General features: G+C 40.3%; 1 protein-coding gene across 5 annotated transcripts in view; it reads right to left on the bottom strand.

Annotated features, from left to right (window-relative positions):
• The window catches only part of slc36a4 (solute carrier family 36 member 4), a 264,779-nt gene that overhangs the window by 232,353 nt on the left and 10,063 nt on the right, over positions 1-22,363 (bottom strand). For all 5 annotated transcript variants that reach the window (XM_073043341.1, XM_073043342.1, XM_073043345.1 and 2 more), the window contains exons 3-7: positions 18,551-18,641; positions 15,137-15,225; positions 12,465-12,560; positions 8,219-8,303; positions 1,809-2,045 (exon numbers count right to left, since the gene is read on the bottom strand). In XM_073043341.1, coding sequence (XP_072899442.1) covers positions 1,809-2,045; positions 8,219-8,303; positions 12,465-12,560; positions 15,137-15,225; positions 18,551-18,641 — 598 coding nt within the window. The remainder of the gene's footprint in view (positions 1-1,808; positions 2,046-8,218; positions 8,304-12,464; positions 12,561-15,136; positions 15,226-18,550; positions 18,642-22,363) is intronic.

The following is a 22,363-nucleotide window of genomic DNA, read 5'->3' as shown; positions in this document are numbered from 1 at the left end:
ACAGAGGATTGTTAAATATCAGTACGATGTACATTCTTAATCACCAAACAATTACCTAATGACCCACTTCAATTGTTATGAAATCTTCTTGGACCAGGTAATTGGTGCAAAATTGATTCCCTCATCTTACAATGTAATATTACCATTCATTACAGAAATGTAGAGGAATATCAATGGCCAGGCAATTCCTTTGGCTTAATTTCTATCATCTTAATATATCCATTTCAGAATCAGGGCTCTAACTTATCTAATTACATTAATCTCTTAGTTGTTATGGATAAATAAAGCAATCTTAATAAAGCCAAAGTTGCTTCTGTCCAACACATTGCTGGATTTCAATGAAGGAGCTACACTGTCCTAAAAAACTATTTGCCAACTATTAAAAGTTGTATAAAACTCCCACTACTGATTTCAGTCAAATGCGATGCAGTTTTAAAATCTATCCATCTTTAGAAAATCACCAATTATTCTGAAAATGACCTTGGAATAAGACCAGTGAATAACTTATCTATATAGTCAACTCATTCTCAATATTTTATCTGCATCTCAGTTTGCCATATGAACAATCACAAATGGCTTAAAAAGTACTATGTCTACACTTTGATGTTTTCCAGTTCCTTCATTATAGGAAAGATGTGGAAGCTTTAAAGAGTGCAGAGGAGATCCAATGGGATGCTGTCTGGGTTAGAGAACATGTCTTATAAGGTTGAATAAGCTTGGGCTCTTCACTTTGGAGCAAAGGATGATGAGAGGAGACTTGATAGAGGTGTATAAGATGATAAGAGGCAGAGAAACTGTGGACAGGTAGCGTCATTTTCCTCAAGTTGGCAAAGCCAATATGAGACGGCATATGTTTAAGATGATCGGACAAAAGTAAGGAGGATGTCACAGACAGTCTTTTTCCCCCACAGCTAGGGATGGCGATGGAGATACATTAGAGACATTTAAGAGAATCTTAGATAGGTATATTGATGAAATAAAAATGGAGGGCTATGTGAGAGGGAAGGCTAGATTGATCTTGAAGTAGGTTAAAAGATCACTACTTCATTGGCTGGAGGGCTTGTACGGTGCTGTTCTATGTTCTATATTAACTGTAGAGGGAATGAACAACATTCAATTTATGCATTGTGACAAACACACATATCAACAGCTTTGAATAAAGAAAGCTACATTTAAAAAGGACAAGCAACCCATTTTCAGGGAGCTGAGTTCTGCATACCTCAATCATACTACTAGACTTACAAGTTACAAGACTTACAAGACAACATATATTCACCTGAATAACATAAGGATTAGTGTGACATAAGGACTATTAACAAATATGTAGTCAATTCATTAGAATGAATTAAGGTTATTGGGTATGTTTAAAAACCTGATTTACTAAAGTGTGTGATAGGAAGTAAAAGCACTTTTTAAATGTGAAAGTTGCCAGTAGTAGTGGGAATCTAAAATTAAGACCAGTTGTTCAGGAATAATCTTAAAAAGCACTGCTTCAGAGAGAGGGCTGTGGAAATCTGGAACACAACTACAGAAAATGAAAGACTCAATTTGAGGATTTTGTTACCAGGTTAACAACATGCAGATTTGTCAGTATCTAAAGTATGTGAAGTACATGGCAACTGACAGATCCAGTCCTACTTCCAGTTCCTCAGAAAACAAAAAAAGCCTCTTCATACATGCCCAAAAAACTGGAGGGAGCAGTTTGAGAACTACAAACCACAAAGTAACATTCAGAATTGTAAAAGCAAAAGGCAATACAATGGAAATGAATGAATTATTAAACAAATTTTCCTGCACATGAAACTTACCCTAATTATATACTGATAGATGATAAATAGACTGACAGCCATTGAAAGATTCGCCAAAAATGAAAATACTGCAAGGTACTTTAGATCACGAATAAACACAATGCAGACCAAAATAGGAATTAAGCTCAGCATGTAAATCCTTGCATCAACGTTCCAATCTTCACTATGGAACTGCAAAGTTCTTGTGATGTTTAGGTCACTGTAACTTGTGTGATTCTTCAGGAAACCTTCCACTAGCTGCAGAAATAAAGCAATAACCTCATTAATATCAAACATCAGGTCTGGAGTGAGCACTAACATAATCAAACAACAGATAATCCAAGCCATTCATAAATGTCTAAATCAAAGCCTATGGAAATGTTTAAGCAGTTGAAGTCTCAGCCAATCCCTTCATCAGAACTGGAAAGGAAGGGGGAAGGTGCCAGAATAAGAAAGTGGAAGCTGTAATAAAATGCTGAGCTCATCCAAGCAGGAGAAACTAATGAAACAATATAGTGTACATAGAACATTAAATGATACGCTGAACATAAAGGGTCTGTCCTTTTCGATACATACTTTGTTACGTTATTGTTCAATGGTAAGATTGAACTATCTCAAGGAGAAACGGTGGGAAGTTAATGGTAATGAAGATCTTCTGCAATAGAAGTTGCATAACAAGTAATTAGACATTACGTGACTATTATTGCTGAGGATGAACATGTTCCTGAATTTGCAGAGGCTACTGTAATTTGCAGTGGCTACAATGGGATTTAAAATGGAAACAGTTGTGATAAATAATGCAAAAAATAGTTTATTTTAAATAGCAATGCAAGTAGAATATAGAATATGTAAATACAGAAATGTGAACAGCATAGATTTTCAGCAAGGGATTTTGGGATAAGCGTAAGAACATTGAAATCTAGTTTGGCTCAGAGAACTGCTAAAGCTAATTAGCATTAGACTTAAAAGGTACAATCTCAATAATTCACACAAATACTTGTACAGCATTTGCATACCTGTAATAGCCCTTTACTTAAGCATTGACAAACTACTAAATATCTAGTTAAAACTTAAGCTTTCATCAAGCATTATACTTGATAAACTAAAAACAGTTGATTATCCTAGGTGAGTTGTTACCATTTCTTCTTTCCAATTATGCTTTAATGTAACATCCAAATCAGTCTATAGCTCACATATTGAGAAAACTTAGTGGAGGAGTCAGCCCATTGCTGCTCTTCTCCCATAGATCTCAAATAGCCACATCAAACAGGCCCTTAATGTCTGCTTTGAATGCAATTAGACAATACCTCATTACCACTCTCTTTCACCAGTCACATCTCACAATTGTCCAAAACAATTAAAAGCAGAATCTCAGAGGTAGCAATCTCTGGATTGCTGCTTGTAACATGCACTAGTGAGGGCAAGAATAGAAAGATACGGCAGTCAAATATGTGACTGAACAGTTAGTGCAGGGAACAGGGTTTCAGATTTGTCGATCGAGATCTCTTCTAGGGAAGGCATGTTATTCCTCTCCGCACCTTGTGGCGCATCACGGCAACCTTGCCATTTCTTTGGCATTCTGTTTTTTATGAAGCCGAGCTGTTAGCTCGACGCTCAACCCAGAACGGATCAAAAGCATTCAAAGAGCCGACCGGATTCAAACCCAGGACCACTGGCCTCGCAGTCCACTGCTGATGCCACTCCACCAATGGCCACTAAAGGAAGGTATGACCTCTACAAAAAGGACAGGTTACATCGAACTCTAGAGGGACTAATGCCTTTGTGGGCAGGTATGCTAGAGATGTTGGAGAAGGTTTAAGCTATGTTGGCAGGTTGATTGGAATCATGGTGTTAGGCCAAATGACGGATCAGTTGGTGAAAAGGTGCAATCAAAGTGCAGTAAGACTGAGGAAGGATAGCAAGTCAATAGGGGGCTCCAAAGGTAGTTGTAGCCGAAGGGTGGTAGTGGTGTCGAGCCCCTACTGCTAAACAAATGCTCTTCATGTCATGCATCTCAAACAGCCTCTGACAACCAAGTCCAACTCCTGGCCTTCACATGTGGCATAGTTCTTATGTCCGGCGGAGTTGTTCTCACCGACAGGAGTAAAGGTGGACCACCTTAAAACCAGTTGCTCCAGGCAGATGGTACTCATTAACCACAGATGGTAGCTCATCTAGGAGAGGGAAAACTCCAATTTCAAACCTCCACTCACGGGAAAGGTTTTGGGAATAAACCCCAAGGAAAAATCCGGAGTTGGAGTCCCGAAGGCAGCTGACTGCGGTACCCAGCACCGGCATGACAACTCCTGCGATGCTGCTGGCACCAAACTGTATCGACTTTCGTCGTTCCTTTGGACCTGTCATCAGCATGGGGGGGGGGGGGGGGGGGGGGGTCCCACTGCATGGGCAACAGACGGATCCCCATATGAACTCTGCCCTGGCTTGCGCCCTGGAGAAGCCGCTCCCAGTGACCACCAGAGGCGTAGTACCCATGGTCGGCCACGACTGACAGAGGCCACTCAAAGGGGGATAAATGCAGTCAGTTGGATAGGTTGAATTTTCACGAGAAGTATAATGAATAAGGGTGATGAACTGAAAGCATGGATCAGTACGTGGAATTATGTTGTGTCCATTACATCACTTCGTTGTCATCAGGGCAGAATTAGCTGCTTGATGTTCCAGGGTACAGATGTTTCAAAGTGATAGAGAGGGAGGTAAAAGAGGTGGGAGAATAGCACTGCTAATCAGGAATAGTATCAGAGCTGCAGAAAGGGAGGATCTCATGTAGGGATTGTCTATTGAGTCGGTGCAGGTAAAAGTTAGAAATAGGAAGGAAGCAATAGCAACCGGGACAGAGGAGCAAATACAAAAGCAGATTTTGGAAAGGTATAGAAAAGCAGGGCTGTTGTCACGGGTGACTTCAACTTCCCTTATATTGACTGTCATCTCCTTAGTGCAAAAGGTTTAGATGGGGCAGAATTTGTTAGGTGTGTTTAGGAAGGAATCCTGGCATAGCATGTGCAGTCTGACCAGAAAGGTCATACTAAATCTAGTACTTGTCAATGAACCTGATCTGGAAGCAGACCTCTTCGTGAGTAAGCATTTCAGAGATAGTGACAACTCCCTGACTTTTAGCACACCCATGAACAAGACAGGAGCAAACATGGGCAAATATTTAATTAGGGAAAGGCTAATTACAATAGTGCCGGCTGGTAGCGCAGTGACATCAGCTCCAGACTCTGGAGCAAAGGTTCCCGAGTTCTAATCCAGTCGGGCCGCTCCTGGACACGCTTTCCATCCATGCCGGGTTGAGTGTCGAGTTTGCAACTTGGCCCCGTAAAAAAAAACACTGCACCGTGAGAAGGACGTAGGGGACCATTCACAGAATCTTTCCTTCAAGACAACCACTTGAAAAAAAAAGTGGTCGACGAGGCTCTGGCAGAGTATGGCACACCAAAAAAAAAATTACAGTAGTATTGAGCAGGAACTTGGGGGCATAAATTGGGTGCACATGCTCTCAGAGAAATGCATAGCAGGAATGTGGAGCAAACACGAGGAAATCTGCAGATGCTGGAAATTCAAACAACACACACAAAATGTTGGTGGAACACAGCAGGCTAGGCAGCATCTATAAGGAGAAGTGCTGTCGACGTTTCGGGCCGAGACCCTTCGTCAGGGCAAAGGGTCTCGGCCCGAAACGTTGACAGCGCTTCTCCCTATAGATGCTGCCTAGCCTGCTGTGTTCCACCAGCATTTTGTGTGTGTTGTTGCAGGAATGTGGAGGTTGTTTAGGAACCACCTGCATGGATTTCTGCAGAGATCTGCCCCACTGAGACAGCGAAAAGACCGTAGGGTGAAGAAACCATTGTGGACAGGAGAGGTGGAACATTTAATCAAGAGGTAGAAGGAAAACTCCTAAGGAATTTTACATGCACATGAACAACAGGAGGATGACAAGAGTGAGGATAGGACCATTCATAGATGGAGGGGGGACATGGCCCTGGAGGTGGGGAGAGGTGGAGTTGGTCTTTAATGAATACTTTACTGCAGTGTTCACCAACAAGTGGGATTTTGACAAATGTGAAGTCAGCATAGAACAGACCAAAGTGCTGGAGCCTGTTGTGGTTGAGAAAGAGACAGTGTTGGAACTTCTGAAAAACATTAGATAGACAAGTCCCCAAGGTCAGAGAGGATATACCCCAGGTAACAATGGGAAGCAAAGAGACTACCCGAAGGCAGAGGATTAGAGGATGACAAATGTTGTTCCTTCGTTTTAAAAAATATGAAAAAGCCTCGGAATTATAGACCAGTAAGTCTCAATTCAATGGGGGGCAAAGAAGGACAAGATTCTTATGGTCATAGATTTAGCATTTGGAGAAACATTGCCTCATTAGGGATAGTCAGCATGCATTTGTGAAGGGCAAATCCTCCCTCACAAGCCTTACATTGTCTCATTAGGGATAGTCCGCATAAATTCATGAGGGCCAGGTCACCCTCACTAACCTAAGTTTTAAGGAGATAAGACAAATTGATGAAAGTAAGTGGTGGATACAGTGCGTACATATTTTACTAAAGCACTTGACAAGCTTCCCCATGGTCAGCTCATTTAGAAAGGCATGGGATCTGTGCAAACTTGGCTGCGTGGAATCAGAATTGGCTTGCCCACAGAGGGCAGAGGGTGGTAGCAGACGAAGCTTAATCTGAAAGGTGGTCAGTGACTAATGATCTTCTGTGACCTCTTCTCTGAGAGCTTTAGAAATGGCTTTGACAAGAGTGGAAGGGTGGATTAGGAAGTGTGCAGATGGCACGAAGGTTGAAGGTTTCGTGGATTATGTAGAAGGATGTCAAGGATTACAGCAGCTTACAAACAAGATGCAGAGCTAGGTAGAGAACTGTCAGATGGAGTTCAGTCTGGGAAAGTGTGAGGAGATACACTTTAGAAGACCCTACTTGAAAGCAGAGTACAAGGTTAATTGCAGGATTCTGAGTAGTGTGAAAGGACAGGAGGTCCATATCCATAACTACCTCAAAGATGCTGTGCAAATTGATAAGGTGGTAAAGGAGGCAAATGGCCTTTATTAGTCAGGAGACTGAGTTGAATGAAGCAAAACAGCACCAGCAACAAATGGTGACGTTTTGCAGACAGCTCATAAAACTATAAGATACTCCAGTAGGTATAGTTCTGAACTGCAATTGCTGCAGTCCTGTAATTTCTCTTTTAAGAATGTAGTTTTGAACCTACTAAACAATCTAGTGCTTTTGCAATCTTCTGGGGATTCAGCAAACTCAAGACTCTAGAGTACAGGTACAGCCAGGCAACCATCACCGGGAGTGGATGCTGCGTCGAGGCCTGATAGTGGAAGATGAAGCTGTGGTCAGCTCCATTACACATGCTGATTAAAACATCGAGCACTATTAAAATTGTTGAGGACAAGAGCAGAAAACAGAGCCATTCAGCCATATCTGCCTGTGTTTGACTGGACTCCCTCTCTTCTCGTTACAACCGTCGGGCGGAGGTGCAGGAGTCTTGGGTCCCAGGCTGCCAGGTTCAGGAGCAGTTGTCCTACAGCCATCAGGCTTACGGACCGACTTCAATTGCCTCAATGCCGACTGGCTCCGCAATTGTGGACTCACTTTTAGGGACTCTGCAGTTTATGTTCCATGTGCTTTAAATTACTTTTTAAAATATACCATTTACTTCATTAGTCCTCTTCTGCAAACTGATTATGTGACAGTCTTGTCTGTGTTTTGTGTGAATTCTATTGTGTTCTTTGTTTTTGTGAATGCCTGCAAGAAGATGAATCTCAAGGTTGTATATGAAATACACACTTTGATAATGATTTAGAAGAGCCATCAGGTAATGTTGCAGCACTATCTGGTTAGACCATGTTTGGAGCATGTGTTCACTTCTGGTCACCTCATTATAGAAAGGGTGTGGAAACTTAAAAGATTTACATGATGCTGTCTGGATTAGAGAACATGTCTCATGAGGAAAATTGAACAAGTTAGGCTTTTCTCTTTGGAGCAAAGGAAAATAAAAAGCACCTGGTAGAGATGCACAAGATGATTAGTGGCATAAGCAGGACAGCCAGCATATTTTCCCCATAGTATTAAAGGGCAATACCAGAGGGCATCAGTTTAAGATGAGCAGAGGAAATTTTAGGGGAGATGTCAGAGCTAGGTTTTTATATAAACAGAATTGTGGGTGCCTGGAACACACTGACTGGGGTGGTGGTAAAGGGTGATACAGAGACACTTAAGATGCTCTTAGGTAGACACGCGTATTGTACACAAAAAATGGAAGGTTATGGGCTATGCAGATAGGAAGGGTTGGACCGATCAAGGTTTGTATCACTCAGCACAATATTTGGTCTAAATGCTCCACTGTACTGATCTGCCTTCTAAAACAATTTCTACCATTAGTCACTCACCTGTTTCATGTTAACACCAACGAATACAAAATAAACTGAGCAAAATCCCAGCTGTGTAATGATGAGGAAAAACTCTACAGTCATCCTGAAAAGAAAGTTACACATAGGTTAAGCTAATAAAGGCTGAAAATAGATTTGTTAGTCCAGTTAAAAGAAAAACAAATGACTACAACTTCTATAGCATGAAGTCACCTGTATGATATTGGGAAAATGCCGAATTGTATACAATGGTTTCAGTAATATCAGTTAAATAATTAATGAAATGTTGACAAGCTATAATAGAAAGTCATTAAAGGATTTGTCCTGCTTTTCAACAAATAATGCTATAGGATCACCCTCCAGGGCAATTAGAGATGGGTTAGACCAGCATGCTAAACACCATGATCTTGCCTACCTGTAATTCCACTTTCAATGGACTACTTGCTGGTACTTCCACATCCTTTGTTCCATTGCACTCCCTAATGTCTTGCCATTCATAGTGCAAGTCCTATGCTTTCCCAAATGCATCACCTCACAGTTATCAGTATTGAAATCTATTTGCCACTTATTATCCCAAGATACTCCTGCAATCTCTCCCTGCAACTTGGGCCCTTTAGTTCGAGCAAAATCCTTGTAAACCTTTTCTACAATAATTTTCTTCACTATGAACAACCCCTACAAGACTTAAGCACTTAAATCCAAATAACGTACATAAATAATGAATAACAAGTCGTTGGCGAGGTAACACTCGGAGCACTGCATCCTGCTGTAGGAAAGACATGGTTAAACTGGAAGAAACGCAGAAAAGATTTATAAGGATGTTGCCAGAACTAAAGCGCCCGAGATATAGAGAGAGGTTGGCTAGGCAAGATCTTTATCTTTTGGAATGTAGGAGATTGAGGAGTGACCTTATTGAAATGTTTAAAATTATGAGGCATAGATAAAGAGACAAAAACTTTTTCCCCAGAGTAGGGGAGATCAAAACTAGGAAGCACAGATTTAGGGCGAGAGGGAAATGGCTTAGAGATCTCAGGGACAACATTTCCCATGCGGAGAACGTTGAGTACATGAAATGCACTGCCAGAAGTGGTTCAGGCAGGTCTGACAGTATCATTTATGAAGGACTCAAAGTAGGTACATGGAGTGGCAGGGCTTAGATGGGTCAAATGCGCAGGAGGTTGAGGCACTCTGGTCAGCATGGAGGCATGAGGCTGAAGAGCCTGTGCTGGTGCTGTATTACTCTATAACAGGGGTTCCCAACCTGGGGTCCACGGACCCCTCCGTTAATGGCAAGGCTTCATGACAATTAAAAAAAATTGGGAGCCCTGCTCTATAACTATCCACTTCACTACTTATTCTCCCTAAAATATGACACATGTCCATCTCCTGGTTCACATGACACCCAACAATGTTAAGGGTAATTTACTCTACCAAGATACCTACCAACCATACAGTAACAGGGAAAATACACCGACTCCATACAGGCAACATCCAATATCAGAATCAAAGCCAGGACGCTGGAGCTATGAGGCAACTGATTTAACAGCTGTTCTTTAATGTAAAAACTCATAGTACAAATAATACAAGTTCAGACTAATACAGTCATAGAAAAGTACAGTCTATCTACTCCATGCTGAGCCATTTAAGCTGCCTACTCCCATCGACCTACACCAGGACCACTGCCCTCCATACCCTTACTATACATGTGCCTATTCAAACTTCTCTTAAACATTGAAATCGAGCTTGTATGCACCACTTGCACTGGCAACTCGTTCCACGCTGAGTGAAGTGTCCCCTCTTGCTCCCCTTGAACTTTTTACCTTTCACTCTTAACCCATGACCTCCACTTGTAGTCCCACCTACCTCAGTGGAAACTCTCTGCTTGCATTTACCCTATCAATATCCTTCAATTTTATATACCTCTGTTAAATCCCCCCTCAATCCCCTACATTTAAAGGAATGAAGTCCTAACCTATTCAATCTTTCCTTATAACTCAGGTCCTCCAGTCCCGGCAACATCCTTATAAATTTGCTCTGCACTCCTTCAACCTTATTTACATTATTCCTGTAGGTACTGACTAAAATTGCACACAATACTCCAAATTAGGCCTCACCATCTTATACAACTTCAACATAACATCCCATCTCTTGTACGTAATACTTCTATTTATTAAGACCAAATAGCCAAAACCCTTCTTTACAACTCTATCTACCTATGATGCCACTATCAATGAATTATTGACCTGTATTCACAGATCCCTCGGTTCTACCACAATCAACAGTACCTTTCTATTTACTATGTATGACCTACCCTGGTGGTCCTACCAAATTGCAACACCTCGTACTTATCTGCATTAAATTACATCTGCCATTTTCAGCCCATTTTAACAACTGGCACAGATCCTGCTGCAAGCTATGACAGTCTTCCCCACTGTCCAGTACACCCTAATGTTGGAGTCATCCACTAATCTGCTGATCCAGTTAGCCACATCATCATCCAGATCATTGATTTAATTAACAAACAACAATGGACCGAGCAACAATCCCTGTGGCACTACACTAGACACCAGCCTCCAGTCAGAGAGGCAACCATCTGCTACTACTGTCTGGCTTCTCCCACAAAACCAACACCTGATCCAATTTAACTACTTATCTTGAATGCCAAGCGACTGAACCTACTTGACTAACCTCCCATGCAGGGCATGGTCAAAGCCCATGAAGACAACATCCACTGCCTTGCCTTCATCAACTTCCTTGGTAATGTCCTCAAAAAACTTTAAGATCAGTTAGAAACAACCTACCACACACAAAGCCATGCTGATTATCCCTAATCTGTCCATTTCTATCCAAATACTCATATATCCAGTCCCTCCAAACATCTTCCAATAACCGTCCCATGACAGATGTCAGGCTCACCGGCCTATACTTTTCTGTTTTATTTTTAGAGCCTTTCTTAAACAGCTGAACAACATTAGCTATCCTCTAATTCTCAGGAACCTCACCTGTCACCAAGGAAGATTTAAGCATCTCTGCTAGGGCCTTGACTATTTCTGCACTTGCCTCCCACGGAGTCCAAGGGAACACCTTGTCAGGCCCTGAGGATTTATCCACCCTAATTTGCCTCAAGACAGCGAACACCTCCTCATCTGTAAAGGTTCCATAAAGATGATGCTGCTTTGCCTCACTTCTATATCCACTATTTCAGTCTCCTGAGAAAATACAGATGCAATAAAGTCCATTTACAATCTCCCCCACCTCTTTTGGCTCCACACATGGATTACCATTCTGATCTTCTAGATATCCAATTTTGTCCCTTGCAATCCCTTTGCTCTTAACATTTCTGTAGACTCCCTTAGGATTCTCATTAATCTTCTGGGGTAGGTTTTGGCCCTCCTACTTTCCGAAATGTTGTCTTACATTTCTTATATTCCATAAGCACCTCATTTGTCCCTAACCTGCCTATACCAGCAATGTATTTTTTTTGTTCTTAACCAGGGCCTCAATATCTCTTTAAAACCAAGGTTCCTTAAACCTGTTATCTTCACCTTTTATTCTGACAGGCACATACAAGCTTTATGCTCTCAAAATTTCACTTTTGAAGTCCTCCCACTTTCCAAATGCACCTTTGCCAAAAAAAAAACAGCCTGTTCCAATCAACACTCCCCAGAACCTTTCTGACTGCATCAAAATCGGCTTTTCTCCAACTTAGAATCTCAACCCATGGGCCAAACCTTTTTTTTAAAACCATACTTACTTTGTTACTAATGGCACTAGGTGAAAAGTGCTCCCCTATACAAACTTCTGACACCTGCCCTGTCTCATTCCCTAATAGCAAATCAAATATCACACACCATCTCATTGGGACTTCTGCATACTGACTAAAGAAACTTCCTAACACTTTTGACAAACTCTAACCCATCTATTTTTTTTTATCGTATGGGAGTCCCAGTCAATGTGGAAAGTTAAAATCACATACTTAACAAACTAATGTTTCTTGCAACAATCTGGAATCTCTCCACAAATGTTTCCTGTAAATCCAAATCCCTTGGACTACTGGGTGGTCTGTAATATAGTCCCATCAACATGGTCATACCTTTCTTATACCTCAGTTCCCCCCATTACACCAATCTGGACAAGTTCTCTAGACTGTCCTGACTGAGCACTGTCATGATGTTAATAACTTCAAAACAAAAGCATTTTACCAACTAAAATATCCCTTATTGTGGAAAGTCAAAGTCATATTCCCCAGTGATACTGCCGGTTTTACCTTCCCAGTGGAGCTTTGCTTCGAAGACAAGGGAATGGTCCATGTTCCATCGCAAATGTAACTGTATCACCATAACTCAGGCTCTGCCTTTTAAATCTATTCATATAAAAGTAAATTACAGAAGAAAGATTAACATTAAAAAAAATAAACCACAGTATTTCAATATCATTGCACTCAAACATTTAGTGGTTTTGCTTCACAGTCAACTGAACTAATTTCAATAGAAATTGAGCTTCAAGCACAACAGATCATAATCAGTCTAGAATAGGCAGCAACACCTCTGCCACAACTACCGTCAACAAGGCTGTATTCTCAGCCACCTACTTTACTCCCTGTACTCTCTGAACTGCATGGCCAGATTCTTCTCCAACTCCCTATACAAGTTTACAGATTTCACCAGATTGTGCCATATCTCAAATAACGATGAGTCAGGAGTACAGGAAAAAAGTCTAGCTCATGTTTAATTGACAACCATAAACTGGTCCTCTGAGGCTAAGGTGCAATATAGTACCAACAGTCACACTCAATAGACAATAGGTGCAGGAGTAGGCCATTCGGCCCTTCTAGCCAGCACCGCCATTCACTGTGATCATGGCTGATCATACACAATCAGCACCCCATTCCTGCCCTCTCCCCATATCCTTTGACCCCGCTATCTATAACTCTATCTAACTATCTAGCTCCATCACTTAGAGCATATACAATTATGATAACAGTAAGGAACTCAGTTCAAGTTTAATTACTTGACAACCATAAATGGTGGTCCTCTGGGGCTAAGGTGCGATGCAGTACCAACAATCACACACAGCACATAGAGCATATATAATTATGATAGCAGAAAAAGTTACAAAAAATATTAAAACTAGTAATAATTTGGTCAAGTTCCTGAGAGACATGGCCTATAGATTGATGGTGCATCAATGCAAGAATATGCTGCAGCAGTTCCTCATTTTGCAGAAGTGCAGCCGCAGATTAACTCAATCCAGCTCATTTTCCCAAGAGTGAACACTAGAGGGTACCTGCCAACCCAGTACAGAATCCCACAGAACACAGCCAGCTCTGGCGTCTCCTATGCCAGCGACCGCAACAAGTAATACTGATGCATGAAGACTTTGTCCACGCAGCAACCAAGGCAATCCAGCTCCCCTGCCGGTGGTCTCTCCAATGAGCCAGTAAATCGGACTCACAAAATTCTGTATTACCGAAGTCCAACAGGTCTTGCAATCACAAGAAAGACATCCAAGCAATCATTTCCATCCTTGGTTGGATCACGGACTGCCTGGGTGGCTGAAGTAGACTGCAACACGGCATTCAACAAGTCCAGCTCCATCCCTATCCAAGAACTCCCTAGTGGGGTAGACCTGCCGTACTTGATGTTCTTAATATCCAGCAGTGTCTTGTGATTGTAAAAAAACAAGATAGTATGAACAATTGCATCTTTGCTTGGACCCAGAGGCCACTGCATCACAGTGCACTGCCACCATACCAGAAGTCTAGTAACATGATGTGATGAGAAATACCTTTCCCTCAAAGTCAGCAAAAATAAAAAAAAAGCTGGTTATTGAATTGAAGTGGGTTAGTGCATATGCCCATGTTTACAGCAATGGTGCAGAAGCTGAAATCTTCAAGTTCCTAGGAGTGAACATCACCTAAACCTGTCCTGTGTCACGTGTCCCATATAACTTTGCTCTAAACAACCATGCTGACACCATAGCCAAGAAAGATCATCAGTGCTTCACTTTCTCTGGAGGTTAAAGTCTTTTTTTTTCAAATCAACGCAACACAGAAGGCATCCCAACTGGATGTGCAACAGCTCTGCATGTGACCACAAGAAACCGCAGACAGTTGTGTCACAGCTCAACACAACACGAAAACCAGCTACTCCTCCATGAAATCCATTTACTCTTACCCCCCAACTAAGTAAAGCTGACATCATCAAGATCCCAACTACCTCAGACATTGTTCTTCTCCTTGCCATCAGGCAGAAGATACAAAAGCCTGAAAGCATATACCACCAGGCTCAAGGTCAGCTTTTATCCTGCCATATTAAGGCTAGTGCATGTTTTCTTGTACATTAGGATGGACTCCATCTCAAAATCTCCAACACCTTGTTGCCACCTTGCATCTTACTTTCTACCTGCACGCAGTTTCACTGTATTCCGCGTTGATGTTTTCCTTTGTACTCCCTTAATGCTCTGTTAAAATGAACTGATCTGTATGATTGCTATACAAGACAATTCTTTTTCTATTACATATGTGACAATAATTAATCTATTTAACAATTTTCATTCCAACAATGCAAACCATATGAAGTTAAGAAAAAAAAATCAGTGTGGAATTTTATCATCTGTTCCCACTTGGCTCCATAATCCCTTTTGTAATTTCAGCTCCCAGCCACATCACATACATTTTTGTGACATTTTAAAACTTGTTTTCCTCCAACTTTTCTGATGAGGCACCATTTACCCGAAATATTAAGCCTGTTACTTTCTGCATAGAAGCTCTGACTTGCAAGATATTTCAGTATTTGCTGTAACAAGGTAAAGATTTAGAGGAACTTCTCCGGTATGAGTGAGCAGCTTATTGACAAGGAGATTTCAAAAGATAAATGAGACATGGTATCCAAACATTTAAAGAAGTGATAATATCTCAAAAGAAACAAAGGGTTTTACCTTTGACAGAAGTGGTGGCTACAGCGCACTACAATATGCATACAATGAATTGCCACTATTCCCATAAGAACAAGGCTGATTGGTCCCAGCTGAAAGAAATTGTTCATAAATGCACCAGTTAATCTACTTACATGCTCATGCATACAGAAAATCATAATTCAACACTGTTCATTTTGTAACAATGCAAATTGTAATCAGACTCAAAATTAAGAACACATCAACCCAACTAGTCCCTGGCAAATCAAACCATCTTCCAAGGACTAGGAAGGTGTTGTGGATGGCTATTCACAGCACATAACCACCCCCCCAGGCCAAATGCCTCCTGAACGTTGCAATTATACCCATTTTGATCACTTCCTGGGGCCAGTCATCCCGGATACTCACCACGCTGTGTAAAAAAAAACCTCTCTCACTTCTCTCTCCTGTTACCTGCATCTGTGCTCTCTAGTTTTAGACTCCCAAACCCTGGGGAAGAAACGTTGACTATGTACCGTATCCATGCCCCTTATGATTTCATAACCTTCTACACGGTCACCTTCATTTCATGCACTTTAGGAAGTAAAGATCTAGCATGGTCGACCTCTCCCTACAATTCATGTCTTTTAGCCCAGGCAGTATCCTTACAAATCCCTTTTGTATTTCACACCTTCTTTCTAACCGATCACGATCTCTGTAATTAATGTAACCTTCTCCACTATCAACAAAACCCCCAACCTAGTATCACCAACAAACTTGAGAATCAAGTTAAATCCATTCTTATCCAAATCAGTTATATAAATAATAAACAACAGAGGTCCCAACACTGACCCAGAGCACCCCACTAATCACAGGCCTCCAGTCAGAGAATCGATTTTCAACCATCACCCTCTACTTCTTATCCAGTTAATTCTGAATCCACTCCACTAGCTTCCTGAATGTCATGACCTTCCAGAGCAGCCTGCCATGTGGGATCTTGTCAAAGGCATTAGTATCGTCCATACAGACAATATTCACTCTCCTATCTTCATTTATCTGCTCCGTTATCCCTTCAATAAACTCAGAAAGACTTGTCATATGACTTCCAATGTACAAAGCCATGCTGTCTATTCCTGATCAGGCCCCAAATGTGTCCCACAAAATTCCCGCCAGTATATTCCCTACAACCGAACTCAATCTCACCAGCCTGTAGTTATTTGACCTACCCTTGAACAATGGAACAATAGGAGCCGCCCTCCAATCTTCTGGGACACCACCAGCAGCTATTAACAAAGCATTTATCTTGACCAGCACCTCCATGATTTCTTCCCTGGCCGCCCTGAAGTCTGGGGTTGCACTTGGTCAAGCCTTGGGGATTTGCCCACTGTAATGCACTTCAAGGTTACAGATATCGCCTTCCTTGCAACTTGCATATGATCCAACTCTACTTACTACCCTAATTTCTTTGCAATCCATGATATCCTCCTGAGTAAACATTGAAGAGAATTAAATATTATCATAAATATCTCAGCCATCTCCTGTGGCTCTGCATATAAGCGGCTACTGATGGTCTTTAAGAAGACCTAACTTCACCCACATCATCCTTCCTTTTACTGTTAATAGAGCTGAGAAACCTCTTTGGGGTTACCTTTAACCTTGCCTGCCAAAACCATTTCATACCCTCTTTTTGCCCTGATTTTCCTGTTAAGCCTGTTCTTAAACTTCTTCATGTTCGTTGAGGGTTTCATTCATACCCAGCTGCCTAAAAAGTATGTACACTTCCTTCTTTTTCTTGATCAGTCTCAATATCCCCTGAACTTGGTACGTCTATCCTTCACCCTAACAGGAACATGCTGTCTTTGGACTGTACATATGATCTTTCTTAATACCTACCACTTGCCAACTGTTTCTTTGCCTTTAAGTAGAGTCACCCAGTCAATCCCAGCTAGATCCTAACTGAAACCCTCAAAGTTGGTCCTACTTCAGTTCAGGACATCACCCTGTAGTTATGTTTCATATTTCTCTATCCCATCCAACCTCTTAAAAAAGCTTGAAATGGCAGAGAAAATTTACAAGGATGTTGCCAGTACTTGAGGACCAGAATTACAGGGCAAGGTTAAATAGATTAGAGCTTTACTCTGGAGAAAATGAGAATGAGGGGGAAATCTTAGAGGTATACAATATTATGAAGCATATTATTATAGTGATACAGGTTCTCCCCACCCCCCTCAGATTGGATGAGAATAGGCCTACAGGCCATAGGTTTGGGGTGAAAGGCAAAATATTTAAATGGAATCTAAAAAGAACCATATTCACTCAGAGGGTAGCGAGTGTAGAACAAGCTACTGGAAGAGGTAAATATGGGTTCCATTCTAAAATTTAAGAGTATTTTTGGATAGGTGCATAGATTGGAGGGATTTGGAGTAATTTGGTCCAGATGCAGGTAAATGGGATTAGGCAAAAGATCAATTTATTTAGCGATGTAGAGCAGAGTAGGCCCTTCCAGTCAAGCTGCCAGCAACCCCTGACAAACAAGATTAACATTAACCTAATCAACGGACAATTTACAATGATCAATTAATCTAAATGGTACATCTTCAGACAGGAGGAGGAAACCCAAGGACCCAGGGAAAACCCACACATTCCACGGAGTGAAGGTACAGAAACTCCTTACAGAATAGCACCAGATCAGAACTCCAAACTTGGGAAAACTGAGCTGTAACAGCTCATCGTGCTAACAGCTACACTATCATGACATCCCACAGGATCAGTAATCCTATCTGCTCTTCTACTATCAATGTGGCCATCTTGATTGCTAGGCTTACACTCTTTGGTTGTTGCATGGACCTGTCTTCTCACCGACTTTGCCTACTCCTGCTGACCCAGTTTGAACCCTCCCTGGTGGCAAAAGCAAATTTCCTTACTTGGACACATGTTCCCATACAATTCAACTGCAACACATCCCTCTTACATCTACCAAGCTATCCAGTTGTCAAATTCAACGGTAACAAATGTTTACCTTTCTGAAGCTATAATACACCCCAAACAATTTTTAAACCAGGGTAGAATAGCCTTTCATAATAACATCACAGTCTTGAATATGAAATAATAAATTAATTTAAATTACTTGAACTTCAAACACAAATTCCTCTTGCATTATTTTTTGGTCAAAGTTTTCTGATTCATAGCAACCTTTTTAGTTTACGTGTTTGAATTTCAAACCTATTTTAGAATGGATTCAATACTTTCTACAAAGTATCAATTCATAAAATATCTAATGGATGAAAATGCTACTAGCATTATACAAAATTTAGAAAGTTAAGAGTTTATAAACATTATTTAACTTGGCTGAAGCATGCAAATATTATTGAAATAAAATGAAAATTCTTCTTGATCTATTCAGCAAAAATACAAACTTTCAAAACAAAATCTCTTTAAATACTACACAGTAGGTCTTACCATAAGCCCTGCATTTTTTATTGCAAGTGGTAAACCTAACAGTCCGGTTCCAATATTTCCCTTCAACAAATGAATTAATGTTTGTGTGAACCTGTAACAAAACAAAATAACTGATCATCATTTGCTTTAATGTACCAATACTTCACTTGATAAAATAACATTTTTATTAAGTTTAGACTCTGCTGATTTCCCTAGAGGGGGACCTGACAAAGACCCGTATTAGTTGAACTTGTGCAGGTTAGAGAAGGAGGAAAATCAGCAATGAACACGTCAATGCACATCAGATAACAATATCCATTTACAAAATGTCTCTAAATTACTTAGAAACAATCAACTACTTTTGCTTTTGAAATGACATCTGGACAAGGCCAACCAAGGTTCAAATCAGTACAACTCAGAGCATTGTTTCAATGTTTACTGAAACCGATACCTACCAATGCATAATGAAATATCACAAGCAATTATCACCAAAAATTTCAAAGCTTCTATAAAAGTATAATTTAGAATATTTCAAACCTGTTTGTCATTTACTTTCAAAGTCTACTCAGGTTTACACACACAACCTCCTTTTATTAAATAATACAAACAGGCCTGAAATGATTGATACTGACATCTTTCTTAGTGAAAATTCCTTCTGTGCTATGTTCCCTCGAAGCTGTGCACATGTGCACGCACACATTTTTCAACCAGCGCACAAAGGAAATTAATGTGCACACAAAAGGTTAGTTACCTAAAATAATGTAGCAATTAATAATTATATTTATTGAAAATAATCTTTTAGCTAAATGTTTCTGTTAACTAGTTAAAACAACACACACAAAATGCTGGTGGAACGCAGCAGGCCAAGCAGCATTTATAGGAAGAAGTACAGTCGTTGTTTTGGGCCAAGACCCTTTGTCAGTCCTGTAGATAGCTTACTAAGCTTTTATTGAAAAAAATATTGATTCATTATGTTGAATTCAAAAGAAACAAAAGGCGTGAAGCGCAAAAGAACTGCCAATTTGTTTGAAGTTGAATGGCTTAACAAAACAGTAGAAACTGCTACACTGAAAGCTCATGAGGTCATGAACGGTCAGCTACAAGAAATATTTATGTATGATTCGGAAACTGGAGCTATATGTTTGTATTGTCGTAATGCGAAAGTTGCTGGAGAATTTGCTAGTGGAAAGAAGTGGAATGATATTTGGAAACTTGACTTTTTGAAGCATCATTTGGCAAGTAAATTGACTGCAAAATGAACAGTTTTGCGACCTAGCACAGTTGATGGACATTGGGGGAACCTTTCTTGCGTCTAGTGCGGACTGTGAGCGAGGTTTTAGCCTAATGAATCAACTCAAAAACAAGCTGAGAAACCGTTTAGGTGGATGTTATTTGGATATGTTAATGAGAATCAAAAGCTATCAATTGGATGGAAGTTCCATTAGTCTAGATAGAGTTTACAAAGAATGGGTAAATGCCAAAGATAGGAGAGAGAAAAAAATAACTGAGTGACTTAAATATGTATGTTATTTTGTTGTTATTCTGTGCAGTTTTATGTCAAATATTTTGTAAACTTACATAAACTGTGCCATGTGTGCATTCAGTGCGCACATACTTTTGTCACAGGAAAAAAATTTGCACAACGTAAGATTTTTGTGCATACTGACTACTAAAAATTAGAGGGAACATTGCTTCTGTGCCCAGTTTTTCTCTTGTTAAGGCCATTATTCCTGACCCAAATATTCCAATTAGCTCTGTGTTATCAAGTTTCACTGAGAAGCTGTTATGGGGAAGTAATCTAAAATTATTGTATAGAGATAAGAACACCAAATCACTTTCCCTGAAATTAGCATCATAAATAGACAGGGTGTGAAAAGCAGTGCTTGGCACATTACCCTTACTGAGTCAGAGCACTGATTATAGGAGTTGAGAAGTTACAGTTGTACAAGATGTTGATGAGACCAAATGAGAGTACTGTGTACAGTTTTGGTTATCCTGTCAGGGTAAATACATAATTTAACTGAAAAAAGTTTCCAAAAAAAAAGACTTACAATAATGTTGCCAGAACTGAAGGACCCGATTATAAGAAGAGGTTGAGCAGGTTTGGATATTATTCACTGCAGCATTGGTGACAGATGTCTACAGAAGTATATATAATCATGAGGGGCATTGACAAGATAAATGCAAAGCCTCCCCCCCCCCCCCGAGAAAGGGAATCAAAAAATAGGTCTTAGGTGTAAATTGAGAGGAAAGATTTAAAAAGGAACCTCTTCAAGCAGTGGGCGTTGTGTTAAATTATATTGTATGGGAAATCGGGACTAAAGAGCTTGGTCAGAACCAGTGAATTTCCATGCTGCATTACTAAATGACTATCAAGAAGTTGCCTGAATAAGGCTTATGTCAACAGAAACAACTCTTCCATCATAGCCTTTTCAGTCTACTACCAGATTTGTAAACAAAAGCTACACAAAAGGCCCACTGTCTCTTACTGCTGATAGCATGTGACAATTTTTGGTCAAATGTGAGTTATGTATACACCTTGAGGATGCTGACTACAGACTACACCATCACAGGGAATATAATCATCTTTTGGAATTAAACATTTGCTATACTGAAATGATCTTTCACCAGTTATAATCGTGCTAGTCACATCAAGTAGCAGCTTAGGGACATATATTTACTGGAGTACCCGAAGAGCCGAAAATATAACCAGTTAGCTTACAACTGTTGAAGGCATTATTTAAATTTTATAAAGAACAAAATGACTTCATGTAATGAGGTAAAAAATTAACCATTTCATGAATCTTTTGGAGACAATGATGTCATCCAGGTAGAAAATATCAAATCTGCCCCCCACACCCCCCTGCACAAAAATCAGCATGCAAATCATTATCTGATCTGACAGTACCACTGACCAGGCCAACTTTTATTGTCCACAGATGATTGCCCTTGCTTCAGTCTCCAAATAAAGTTATTTGGCAACAAGCTCTAAAATCTATCTTTACCCAAAGCAAAGTGAACACACCATCCCTCTTCACATCAAATCATTTTAAGAACTCCCAGTACTACTTCATCAACTGGCAAAAACATGCACTTGCAACATTGTGCTTGAACGTTGTCTCATTTTTTTAACTGCATTGCATCTGTGGTTTCTAAATGACAATAAACTGAATCTGAATCTGAACACCTGTTTTTGCAGTCTTTGCTGGAACTGATTTTAAAATCTCTGCTTCAGTGCTTTTTAATCTCTTTTGTTCATAGCTAGAAACAAGTAAAATCTTCTTAATACAGAGAAGTAGGGTATTTATTTCAACCGGAGGAGGAAGTGGGGGAAATAAAACACCATTTTGAAAGATTAATCTGCTTGACTACTCATTGACTCAAAAGCAAAAACTACTTCACACACACTACAGGAAATTAGTATCCAAGTAACCAGCTCTTACCTTGAAATGGTTTTCCCCTACATTAAATAGAAACAACTTAATACACAATCCACTAGATACCATCCATACACTTCAAAATCATTTGAAACTGCCATCTGTTAGTATAGTCAGTCATTGAATGATGTCTCCATTCAATGGGACTCATGCAGAAATCTGAAGAACATGATTATACCCTGCACAATTTGATATAATAAAGGGGACTAAATGCAATCCCTCGCATTACTTTTGACTTTCGACCCACATTCTGCTTTAAAGCCAAGTTTCCATCAATGACACACTTAATTTTTGAATATGACTTTTGGTACAAAACTTGTCAAAAAACTTCTTGACATCCAGGTAGGAAATATGAACTCTGCCCCGTGCCTCCCTCCCCTACCCCCGCACAAATCAG

The sequence above is a fragment of the Hemitrygon akajei genome, chromosome 4, assembly GCF_048418815.1.
Source record: "Hemitrygon akajei chromosome 4, sHemAka1.3, whole genome shotgun sequence".
Lineage (NCBI taxonomy): Eukaryota > Metazoa > Chordata > Chondrichthyes > Myliobatiformes > Dasyatidae > Hemitrygon > Hemitrygon akajei.
This window is presented reverse-complemented; position numbering and strand designations above follow the sequence as displayed.